The sequence below is a fragment of the Carlito syrichta genome, unplaced genomic scaffold (genome assembly GCF_000164805.1).
Source record: "Carlito syrichta isolate Samal-C Ts95f unplaced genomic scaffold, Tarsius_syrichta-2.0.1 Scaffold301555, whole genome shotgun sequence".
NCBI lineage: Eukaryota > Metazoa > Chordata > Mammalia > Primates > Tarsiidae > Carlito > Carlito syrichta.
The window spans coordinates 720,196-733,231 of NW_007245651.1; the positions used below are offsets into that span (position 1 = coordinate 720,196).

At 39.0% G+C, this 13,036-nt stretch overlaps 1 protein-coding gene across 1 annotated transcript in view; it reads right to left on the reverse strand.

Moving 5' to 3' along the window:
* Nucleotides 1-13,036, reverse strand: part of PROM1 (prominin 1) — a 97,792-nt gene that overhangs the window by 49,493 nt on the left and 35,263 nt on the right. Inside the window, exons 3-4 of the mRNA XM_021710806.1 lie at nt 10,193-10,219; nt 6,992-7,197 (exon numbers count right to left, since the gene is read on the reverse strand). Coding sequence (XP_021566481.1) covers nt 6,992-7,197; nt 10,193-10,219 — 233 coding nt within the window. The remainder of the gene's footprint in view (nt 1-6,991; nt 7,198-10,192; nt 10,220-13,036) is intronic.

Consider the following 13,036-nt stretch of genomic DNA (forward strand, 5'->3'; position numbering starts at 1 on the left):
GGCAGCAAGACCTCATCTCTACAATAAATCAAAAAATTAGCCGGGCATGGTAGCGTGCGCCTGTAATTCTGGCTACTCGGAAGGCTGAGACGGAAGGATCGCTGGAGCCCAACAGGCGAGGCTGCAGTCCCGGGAGCGGCCACTGCACTCCAGTCTGGGCGACGAGTGAAACTACAACTCAAAAAAATCCAAAACAAAACCAAAACAAAACAAAAAAATAAACATTTTTTTCAAGCTATCTAAAATGTATACATGTAATAATTTTAACAGCTCTTAATGTTGGCTAGTTACTAACAATACTCTGACTTAAATTAATTTAACATTTGATTTGTTTATGTGGCAAAACAAAGGCTTTTTTTTCACATTAAAACATTAAAAGTACTCATTCCGAGGTCTTGTTGGATTTGACCACTAGATGTCAGCAAGAAATTACATAACTATTTTACCTCAGAAGCAAGTAACAAAAGTGTTAGCTTGTAACCATCCAGAGAAAGGTGTAGATAATGTTTTTAGAACAACATTTTGCAAATAGTAAGAAAGCATGTGAGAGAGAAAAAAAAGACCAGATGCAGAAAATCAATACACTGCCTCTTGAGCAAAAGCAATGTCTTGGGGCTTTATGTGTGCATTATCTATTTACAGGTAAAATGAATAAGAATCTATTTTTAGCACCGAAAATCCCATGTCCCCAGGAAACTTTTCAATCCTGGGTGAATGGGGACCATCACTCACCTCACTTATGGTATGGACACATTCCAAAAAGTATTTAGGTCACTGTTGTTCTCAAAACATGTTCCCATAGCAGTATTACAAAGTCCATTAGGTTTTGCAAGCGGATCCCCAAAACGATATAACACAATGTTGAGCAATATTTCTTAGGGTTAACAAATTGCAATGGAATAAGCACAAGACTAGGAACACAAGATTTGGGTCTGGTAAATCTACTACCACACACTCACTGTGCAAGCTTGAGAAAGTCCCTTTCCTTAGGTGAGCTTTGGTTGGTATCTCCAAACTGCAGATCAGTTTAGATCTTTAGATGTAAATAGGTAAATTATATCCAATCTCACTTAGATTAGGTGTTTCTCAAATTGTAAAAAAGGGGTTACTGGATGTTCACACATTCTCTAAGACTTTTAAGTTTGAGTTCATTTTTCTTCTTTATTTTTCATTTTTCCTTTTTTTTTTTTTGAATCAGGGTCTCACTCTGTCCATCCAGGCTAGAGTGCAGTGGCATGATTCTGGGCTCAAGCAATCATCCTGTGCCATCCTCCCACGTAGCTGGGACTACAGACATACACCACTACACCCAGCCAATTAAAAAAATTTTTTTTTTGTGAAGATGAGGTTGTGCTATGTTGCCTAGGCTGGTCTCGAACTCCCTAGGCATAAGAAATCATCTCACCCCAGGCTACCAGAGTGCTGGGATTATAGGTATCAGCCACCACACCCATAGTAAATTTGTGTTAATTCTGAAGGTAATCTTATTATTATTACTATTATTTTGAGTTGGAGTCTTACTCTGCCACCCAGGCTGGAGTGCAGTGGCATGCTCACAGCCACCCCAGTGTTGACCTGCCGGGCTCCCGCGATCCTTCCACCTCAGCCTTCTAAATAGCCAGAACTACAGGTGCATGCTACCATGCCTGGATAATTTTTTATTTATTGTAAAGATCAGGTCTCACCAGCTTGCCCATTTCAGATCATCAATAATGGATCTATTTAAAATTAAAGTATTGATAATTTTTTTAAAACTGTACTATATGGAATTACGGAAAAGATTTCAGGGATTTTCAAAGCTAATTTTCAGTCCGTACACAGCATAAGAGTGAAGAAGAAGACGAGTGGCATGGGGTCAATGAAACTGGGAGATCAAAGGTTAGGGGGGGACAGCTGCTCTGCAGGTCTCAAAACTGCCACCATAACAAATGATGGCACCACATGTCATCACGACGGCAGACCAGTATTGTCAGATCTTTCCACTATCCAATCTAGAAATCTGGATTCTTATGTGAAATATTCCAATTTCTAAATATTAACAACTAATTTTTTAAAAAAACCTTAATATTATGTAGATCAATTGATGATCTCCATTTACAATCTCTAATTTAAGTCCTTTATATATGTACATACAAATAGAGAACAATGAAATTATGCTTTTTGTTATTGTTGATTTAGACACTTCCTATTGCTCGATGCATTTTGAAGCAAATAATAATAATAAAATAATTGGCTGGCAGCAGTAGCTCATGCCTGCAATCCCAGCACTTTGGGAGGCTGATGTGAGAGGACTGCCTGAGCCCAGGGGTTCAAGACTAGCCTGAGCAGCTTGGCGAAACCTTGTCTTGACAATAAATAAAAAAATTAGTTAGGCATACCTATAGTCCCAGTTACTTGGAAGGATGGTGCATACCTACAGTCCCAGTTACTTGGAAGGATGAGGTGGAAGGATCATCTGAGCCCAGCAGGTCGAGGTTGTGGTGGCCGTGAGCATGCCACTGCACTCCAACCTGGGCAACAGAGTGAGACCATGACTCAAAAAATAAATTAATTAAATAAAATAATTAATGTTTTTGTTTTTACAACCACTCAACTATTAGGATCTGAGGATAATGAGAGAAATTTACCTAACATAAAAAGGAAATACACTTTCGATGAATATTATTCTCTGACATTTGACATAAATGTCTTTAAGTTATCAAAAACATGTTTTTTAAATTTACTATAGCTATTTTGATGCTTTTCTTTTGAAGACCCTACTGGTTTGCAATTATTGTAAACATCACAACAAAGTTTCTTAAAATTTCTAGTAGAAGACAGGAATCTTTATTTTTATGGCATATTGACTTTACATCTTGTATAATTATTTTATTGTAGAAAAGTCCATTTTCCCACATATACACTTATAAGTAAATACTTAGTTTTCAAAGAGTAAAGCTAATCCTTTAAAACATGTAGCATTTTTTTCCTTACCAATTTTTACTGACTTCATGAAACTAGTCAATGAAAGTCAAATAGATGTTTTCAGCCCATAACTAGTCTTTATTTTTTAAAGATAATTTTAAAATTTTAATTTAAAATTACTAGACCTCATTCCCATTAACTTTCAGGCATGCTATATTTAGCTCAGGTTATTTCCTACAACTGTATATTCTCCAGATCAGGAACTGACAACCACATAGCAAGCTTTCTGAAAATGACTGGGATTCCATTTATCACAAGAACTGTTAGCAAAGCAGACATAGCATATTCAGAAACAAAAGAAGTCAAGGTATGGTTGTTCTTTTTTTTCCATAATCCTTTTGAAATTTTGAAAAATGCAGTGATGACAAGTGAAAAGAGAGGAAACTTGGTTTTTTCTGGAGTAAGACACATCTGCTTAATCAGTCTACAGTAAGAGGTTGGAAATTCAGTCTTCTGTTGATGGTGAAACCAACTACATAAATATATGTCACGTCTATGGAATTCTAACATTCCGCAGCTGCTCCTGGAAAAGCTCAAACAAAGAATATAACCGCATGTATTCCACATATGCTAGGGAATCTTTCTCCTTAACACCTATGCCTCCCCACACAAAAAATAAAAAGCTTTTAAATAAAAAAAAGATGGATGCAAAATAGGGTATTCAAGACTAATTTTAAAACCAACATCATATAATTGTTACATTTAGAGTCACAAAATGAAATCGAGCCCAATAAAAGGCAACCGGACTGCTCTGGCTTTCTGAAAGAATTTCTTTTAAATCATATTCAAAGATTATTTCTCAGTAATATCCAATCTCTGTTGAGGTCAATGTAAGCTAGAAGCCCTGCATTAAACCAGAGAGAAATCTACCAACATCGTTCTTGCTCTTTCTGCCTTCTAATTGTGTTGACATTCTTTCCCCTCTTATTTTTATCTAAACCTGATTTTGCTGACATACTTTCTTCTCCCATCTATCTAATTATAATACAAAAATCTTTACTTTCCCAGGTCTTTAATCTTCCTGGCTAGCTTTGATTACTTGTAAACAATATATAATTCTTATTTAACTTATGACGTTTTAAGATACTTGCAAACCAATAAGAATTTCAAAAGGAAGACATCAAAATAGTTGCAGTAAACCAAAAAGCTCAAGGCAAAGAAGTTTAAATGTCTTGATTGAATTTAAGATAGGGTAGGCACACACACAAAAAAAATTCATATACCACTTTCATTTAGGCTTATATATGTTATATATAAATTCAATGTGCTACGTGAAATCAAACTAGTTTTCATTTTGTCACTGAACCTCAAACAGTTGATTAACTTTGGCTTAATTATGTTCAAATCTAAAATTATGACTTTTAAATTAATGTTTTACTTGAGAGGGAAACAAAATGTAACTGCATGTATAGAAAGCTAAAGAATCACAGCATGTATTTTTTAAAAATAATTTTCTAAATAAAATATATTTAGAGGAAAAGTCTTTTCTAAATTGGTTTGACAGGTCTGAATGCTCAAGAATTAAAATATGATAGCATTCACTTTATACATAAATGGAAGCCAAGTTTATTTTTGACTTTGTTGCTTTTTGGTTTATATTTTGGTATTTTAAAAATAATGCAAATAATTCAATCAGTTCAGAGTGAGCTATAACATACACAGCACATAGTTATATGCAATGCAAATGAGTCTGATTTTTAAAAAGAAACTCAATATAAAATACATGCTTTATCCTCCAAAATGGAAAGCCCATTATTAAACATGTAAACATTTATTGAATAAATGAATAACAATATTCAGTAAGGAGTTGTCCCAAGGTTATAATATTTGTATTTACATCAGGTAAAAACTATGAACTTGTTAGGTGAGAAAACATTGCTTACAATAAGCCTTATGAGCAATATTTTCAGGTGACACTTTTCCATCTAAGCCTCATCTTTGATTTCCAGGCTATATGGAAAGCGAGGAACAGGACTGTCCAAGTCTCTGGATACATGAAGCATATAAGTCTCAGGCTTACCGGAAATGCACAGGGATCCCTGTCAGGTCTAACAGGCCTTTGAGCTGTAACTGATATTCTTCTGGTAGCTAAGGAGAAGGTAACCACCCCTAAGCTGTGGGGGTCCGTGCATTCCTGAGAGTACATCAAACACAAAGCAGAAAGAGACAGGGATATCTGGAATTACCACTAATCTGATCCTAATCTACCTTTCAGAATCCAATGGGAAGAGTCAAATTCAAATTATTTTCAGAGACACAGAGGGAGATAGACAGTAAAAAAGAGAGATGGGAGAGACAGAAGAGATAGAAGTGGAAAGAGAGAGAGAGGGTTTGAGAGAGGAATTGAGAGAGACATGTCTACAACCCAATCTCACAGAGAAAACATGAGGAACTCCCTGGTCCACCAAGATCGCAGGAAGTTAGCTAACACAGCCATCTGGTTCTCATTTTCATATTTATATTGTTAGGGTCTATTGTTCCACTATTTTTAGCAAAAGTTTGCCTTTGTCTAAATAATCACTGCCCTGGAACAAGTGGCAATGCATTAGCTTTTGTCTATTGTGGAGATTATGTTTTTATTGCTGCTCAAGTTTCATTAATTCAGTAGGTTGATGAATGGGTACAAGTCCCTGAATGTGGAAATTTGAGAACGGTAGAATGCAATTAACTTTCTAGTTTTAGATTAATTAATTCAATAGGTATTACCCGAGCCTGATACATGATTCAAAAGAGACAAAAAGCCCAATTACAACAAGAAGTGAATTCCCTTCCTTTCCCTCCCCGATCTGTTTCCTTTCCAGAGGCAACCACTGTTGTCAACACTTTCACATCTGCTCTATGCAAATATGACCGAGTGCTTGTGTCTCCCTCCTATTCTGTTTTTTGTCACAGTTACTGTGCTCTGCACATGGTCGGCAACTGCTTTTTTCACTTCATATCTCCTGGTGACTGTTTTGAATAAACATGTCCAGAGCTGAAAAGTCACCCCAAGTCACATACCTTGCCAGAACTCTGCTGATGGCCACATTTAAAGGTTTTTCTTCTTGGGTTTATAAAGGTTTTTCTTCTTGGGTTTGTAACTAAAACTTCAACTTATAGGCCTTACTGTTTCCTGCAAATTCCTGAATATCACTGACTTAACTTGAAAGACTCTTCTGGCTTCCAAGAAAATGTGGTGTGTGGAGAAACAAGGTGAACGCCGATGGGGTCCTGTATCTCCATGAGGCCTACAAGCCTTCATGCAGTAAACACTTCATTTCTGTGGCTGTGTGAAACACTGGCAAAACGAATGAGGACATGTGGAACATGAACAGAGTATCACCACAGGGGAACCAGTGTCATAATGTGCCTTCCTCAGTTGAGGAATTCAGTTTGGACTCAGAAAAATATCATCACCTTAAAAGCAATGATTCCTGATTTGTCAGTAAATTGGAAAACTTTTGAAAGTAGTACGCGCTGCAGCAGAAATATCCTAAATTATGAAGTGCGTTCCAGACTTCAAGAGAAGGTAACAGATTAGCAGCAAATATAACTACACTGGGTTTATTATTAGAAAGTTAATTGCATTCTACAACATTTTCAATTTTCCAAATTCAGGGACTGTACCCACCCATCAAGATTCCTTTGAACTCAACTAGCAAAACAACTAGCAAATACAGGCTCTGCCTTTCTGCACACTGCCTGTCTCTAAACAGCTATTAAAAAGGGGAAGGCTGCTGTCTTGGGAGGTAACTGCTTTCTGCAGTCCAAGATATGGAAGGATATCTTCAAGAATAAAAATGCCAAAGGGTTGGCTTGTCAGTGAAGTCAGGGCAGCTTCACTACAATGGTAATAATGTCTGATGATAGTGGCATCTTTTTAAATCACCCTCGACAAGCACTTGTATTCTCCCTTTCCTGTTTTGTGGGGTGTTATTGTTGCTGTTGTTTTGTTTAGGTTTAAACTCCTGGGTTTAACAGTTAAAACATGAGGCATCCCTCATCACCCTTTAAAACACAATCAGCTGTTGTCCAAGATTCTACTTGCCTTATAATTATACAAATCACCAAGAGGGAGATTGCAAAGCATTTCCTCAGGAAGGGTCCACTTTCCTTCTGTCGCTGGTGCAGTTCTCCACCACATTTGTTACAGCAACGACACATACAAAAGAAATACCCCACCAGAGGCATCAGAATAATAAAGAGCACTCCAAGGAGAGCGCACACAATAATCCCTAATTCATAGTAGACAACCTGCAATCCAAACAAAAGAAACATCACATACTGTAACACAAAATAATAAGTAGAACATTCCCGTGTAGACAGTTCATTTTTAAAAACATATTAGCCATCGTGAGTTGACTCTTAACGTGTATATACAGGGTGCCAAAAAATGTGTACACATTTTAAGAAAAGAATAATTTTATTAAAATTATAATGTTCAATATATACCGATAGCAAAAGATGAATACAAATCATGCCTGACTTCTGAAATTGCAACAAGTGCTCAAAGTCCTTTCCATCAGTGTCCGACACTTCAGATTACAGTGAACTAAAGTAATACATACATAACATCTCTAAAAATCTATATACGTTTTCTTGGCACCTGGTATATCTATATCTACATCTACATATATATCTACATATATATACATATATACATATATTCCATTGTGAAGCTCCTTCTTGAAACAGAGGAAGCAGAGAATTGAATTATTACACAGCAGGATTAAGTGGTTGCTATCTTCCTTTCAACTCCCAGGAAGATGTCCAATTGCAGGATCAAGCTATAAATGGTTTAATTTCAACGCTAAGGGTTGAAAGCTTTGAAAGCAGCAAATACTGCAGCAGAAATACGCTACCTCATGAAGTGTGTTTTGTTTGTTTTAAATGGTTTCATAAATCTTGGCAGGAGAACTTGCATAATGATTAATCTACACAGAGGTTGCTTTATACCAGAAAGATAGAATAAGTAGAAGTTATTAAAGAGTCAGAGCAGTTTGGATTAAATGGCAGTTATTTACAAAAGAATCATGAATGTATCTAAATGTAGAAAAAAGGCTCAAACTCTCTGAGTCAGGCATGTTAAACGCAGGCCACTCACTGAGCTTCTCCATGATACACTGGGAAGCACAATACGTACCTGGTCAGGTCATCATGAAAATTAGGGATAATGCATTATTAGCGATAATGTGCTCAGCAATGTAAAAAGCAAAGATACTTAAGGCACCTCTCACGTCTACCCAGGAGGCATACCCCCAGACTGGGTCCAGTAGCCTATGTGTCAGACAGTTTCTAACTTCCCAGGAACTGACAACTCAACTGTCTTTTATTTTCATTACCAAATTCCTAATTTTTAACGTGATTTACTCTCCAGCCCAACTGGCAGATAAGTAAGGAAAAGTCAAAGTACAGCAAGTCCCCCACACAAGTCCCCAGCAAAGGTAGCCTAGGTTCCCAACGAACACAATCGGCTATATAGTACTGTACTGTAACAGATTTTTAAAACTTTTTCACACAAATAATACATAAAAAACAAACACAAAAACAAAGAAAACATTTTTTAATATTACAGTACAAACCTTGAAAAGTACAGTAACACAGAATAGTACAATAGCTGACATAGAGGGGCTGGTATCATGACCGTATCTTGGAAAGTTCATAACTTGAAGGCTAGTATGTAGGGGACTCACTGTATTTTATGACCCTGTAACGCTGTCTGTTCTGTTGGAAGTGTACCACTACCACCCTCCCTCAAACTTCATCTACATATAAAAAAAATTCTGCTCCCTTACCTTCCTTAAACTGCCCATTTCCTTACTGCTTTCAAGTTTCCTTAGCTAACAATACTAACTAGTTGGCAGTCGGGAAACGTTTGAATGCATCTATAGTCTGCAGACCCTTGCATGAAAATGTCCCTCCTCCCTAGACTGAGCCAGGTGTAAATCTCACATGTATTGCTTATGGCTTTTTATAAGTTCTGTCCTCTGTAATTATATATAACCAGGCTACTATTCAACTATAATGGGCACATGCTCTCAGGACCTCCTGGGAATCTATGCCATGAGTCTAGCTCCTCAAGTTTGGACAGAAGAAACCATCCTAAAATATTTTACAGAGTTTGGCATCTTTTCATCAACAGAACCAGCACAATTTCTAGTTACAATCGTATGACCTAAATAGATTTTCATAATCACTGCTGGCTTTATTCCAAGATAAATGGAAATGAACGCAACTGGATGATGAAACTTGATCTCATTCCAATCCATGCATGCAGTTGCTCACATTTCTAAAGAATGGCAGAAAATTACAAGTTGGCAGCAATCTAGACAGCAGCTGATGCTGAAGCCAAGCTGAGCAAAGGAAAACAAAACACAAGTCTTGTTCCTGGGAGTAAATGTGATGTCTTGGAAGAAACTTGCCCTACATCCCAGCAGAGGGTTTCTGGTTCTCTAAACTGGACCACGTCACATTAGCATTAACCTTATAAGCATATTGTGAGGAGAGACCATAAAATTATCGAATGAGAAAACAACTAGCCAAGTGCCCAACCCACAGCAGATATTCGGTGAGTAGTAGTTATTGCACATGGCTTAAGGTTAAAAATGGCAAGAAGAAAAGTGGTTGGATTTTGCTGCATTCAAGTATATGCTCAGGCTTAAGCTAACCTCCCCTCCTCCATGTCCACCAAGAGTCATTATTAGCTGACTCTTGAACCCTTCCTTGAGGACCAATATCACTGGATAATTAAGGAACCAGCCAGACATTCCCAACTCCTACTTACATATTTTTCCATCCTTTTCCAGCAAATATTCTAAATTACTTACTATTTTAAAGGAATTCTGAATTATTTCCGAATCTCAAGAGATACTGAACCCAAACCAGGAGAGACAGTATATTGAAATGCTTTAAATGCATTAATTTTAGTTTTAAATGCAAATTTTATATTTTACATGACCTTCCTAATGTTACTATCAGGCAGCATTAGGAGGATAAATCATTTCAAGAGCTCTCTTCTACGCTAGATAGACTTAGACCTGTCGGTACCTAAAATTGTTTTGTGACACACCAAGATCTTCGAGTGCTTTGTAGATTATATTGAAGGTTTATATGTACATAGTAGTATAGCTTAAAAGAGAAGGCTAACATTATGGTAGAAACAAAAATAAAACGAATTCTAATTTAAAAACCATCCCAGTGAAGAATGGGAAGGCTTTCTAAGAGCTACTTGAGACGGCAAAGACTTTACCTTCAGAAACAAGAGTACATTTTCTGGCTGCAGAAGTCAACGCAGGTGAGGAGTTTGTGTTTGCAGAGGCAGCATGCATCAAGGAAGCAGACAGAAAAAGTTACATGAGTGATTAACCACAACCGAGAATGTTAATATCGACAGAGAAAAGTGAGCCATAGAAGGAGCAACACAAGGAAGAAATATAAAAGTTGAGTGTGAATTAGAGAAACAGTGGTTTAAATAGCTCCAGGCTCTGGAATTTACACTTGAAATTTACATTTGAATTTCTAGAAAGCTTCTAAGTCAATAAGCTAGCTAGATCTGGAAAGGAAAATTAGAGGGGAAAATTACAAGTGCTTAACACACTAACTATGTGATCTCCATTAAACGGAGAAACAGACACTGAGAACCCCAGAGCCAAAGGAAACATTTTCCAAAGAGCTTTTATCCCTCCCTCCCTCCCTTCCCTCCGTTCCTCCCTTCCTCCCTTCCTCCCTCCATCTCTCTTTCTCTTGTTCTTTTTTTTCAAGGTCTCATTCTGTCACCCAGGCTGGAGTGCACTGGTATGATCATAGCTCACTGCAGTCTCAAACTCCTGGGCTCAAGCCTCCCAAGTAGCTGGGTACCTGCATAACGAACATCCTCCTGCCTCAGCCTCCCAAGTAGCTGGGACTACAGACACATATGCCACCCTGCCCAGCTAGTTTGTTTTAAATCTTTTGTAGACATGAGGGTCTCACTATGTTGCCATGGCTGGTCTCAAACTCCTGGGCCAAAGCAATCCTCCCACCTCAGTTACCTAAAACCCTGGGACCACCAGCATCAGCCACCATGCATGGCCAAAAGCATCCTTTTCTGAAATGAACATCTTTTATTTTTTTTTATTTTAAAGATGTGGGGTACAATTCAGGGTTAGGTACACAAATGTTCGTTATGCAGGTACCCTTGTCGATGAGGTGTGCCCTAGTCCCCTGGCAGATTCCCACTACTGCCAATCCCGCATCCCACCCCACCCCCCCCAGTTTCCTGCTACTGCCAATCTTTTGAAATGAACGTCTGATGGTGTCATTCCCCTTGTTTAAAGCGTCCAGTGGATTCTCACTACTTTAAATCCAAACTTCTCAATGTAGGCCTACACTTCCTAAACTTGGCTTCAGGTCTCCATTCTTCTTGACTGTTCTTGACCATTCTGGTTTCCAGACAGCGTCATGGGCTCTCTCTCCACTTCCTCACTCTGGGCTCCCCCATGCTGCCCCCTTGGCCAGAACATAATTCCCGTCACTCTTCCCCAGATGAAACTCAAGTCTAAGTGTAGGTGTCGCCTCCTCCAGGAAGTCTGGTTTTGCTGTGCATCCTCTTTCATGTAGCCATGTGGAGCCCTACACTTGCCCTTTGACCCGCTTAGAGTAACTGGCTCGCTGGTGACCCTTTCTCCCAAGTACTCAGCAGGGGACATGGCCCGAAACAGTCACTCATTTATAATCAGATCAGCTGGTGAACAGAGGGAAGGTAGGCACCACCCTAGACCAATAATTCCTAGCCAGTGGTCTAGAGACGGAAGCCAGTCAGTGATGAGGGTGGACTAATCCTCAGAGAAGCTAGAAAAATAAAGCAGGTACAATAAGTTTTCTAGAAAGGTAAATTTACTCTATTTATCAGACTAGTTTTGGGGAGTAATATGTGTTATTGTTCTTATGGTTGGTTTTAAATAATTTTATGTGGCAAAATAAAATTATGTGGCTCTATGCCATTCCCTTTTTTGCTTTTTTGAAATTTTCTGGGCCAGGAATTCCATCAGTTTGGAAATTATTGCCTTAGCAGATCTGACAGAACAATGTTTATGTTATCAATCACTTTTTTTTTTTTGAGTCTTACTCTGTCACCCAGACTGGAGTACAGGCCACCACAGTCTCAACAGCTGGGCTTAGGTGATCCTTTGGCCTCTGCCTTCCAAGTAGCTGGAACTATATCAAATCACTTTTTTTTTTGAGTTGGAGTCTCACTCCGTTTCCCAGACTGGAGTGCAGTGGCACGTTCCCAGCCACCGCAGCCTCGACTTGCTGGGCTCAGGCGATCTTCTCCCTCAGCCTTCCAAGTAGCTGGAACTACAGGCGAGCGCTACCAAGCCCGGCTAATTTTTGATTTATTGTAGAGATGCGGTCTCGCCAAGTTACCCGGGCAGGTCTCGAACCTACGGGCTCAGGCAATCCCACTCACCTCGGCCTCCCAAAGCGCTGGGATTACAGGTTGAGCCACCAAGCCCGGCCTCAAATCACTTTTAAATGAGGCATCCAAAATGCTAAGGAGTGGGAGGCAGTTCAGATACTCCTGCCTCTGGCGTCACATGGGCATCTTGAATGACTCCAGCCTCTCTTCTTAAGTGAGTACCTCACGGGCTTGTTACCATATGGGGCACAAGCTCCCAAACTCACCAACCATAAGCACCTCCCAGTGAGTATTAAAAACACTGTCTTCTGGTCTCCTTTCCTAGAGCACGAGCCAGAAGATTTGGGTAAGACTAGAAATCTGCATTCCTAGCGTCTCCCAAATAAATGACTTGCCCAGGAGTCCCGGCTCAGGGTCTGCTTCAGGGGGAATGCGACCTAACACACCCAGTGTCTATCAGACTAATTCCAATAAGAAAGCACTCCTCCAGAGGTGCTCTGGTTTCTGTGATGTCTGTGCTTAAAAATCCCTTTTCTGCAGATGAAAACAGAAAACATGGTCCAGTGCCACAAATAGTGTAGGATTCAATTCATTCATGCAGGCTCGGGTCTGCAGCCTCTCTCCACTGCACGCTCACCTCGATGGTTTTTTCCATTTGCAAAGGCAAGAAAGGAAACCAGGAGCCAGTTGCATAAA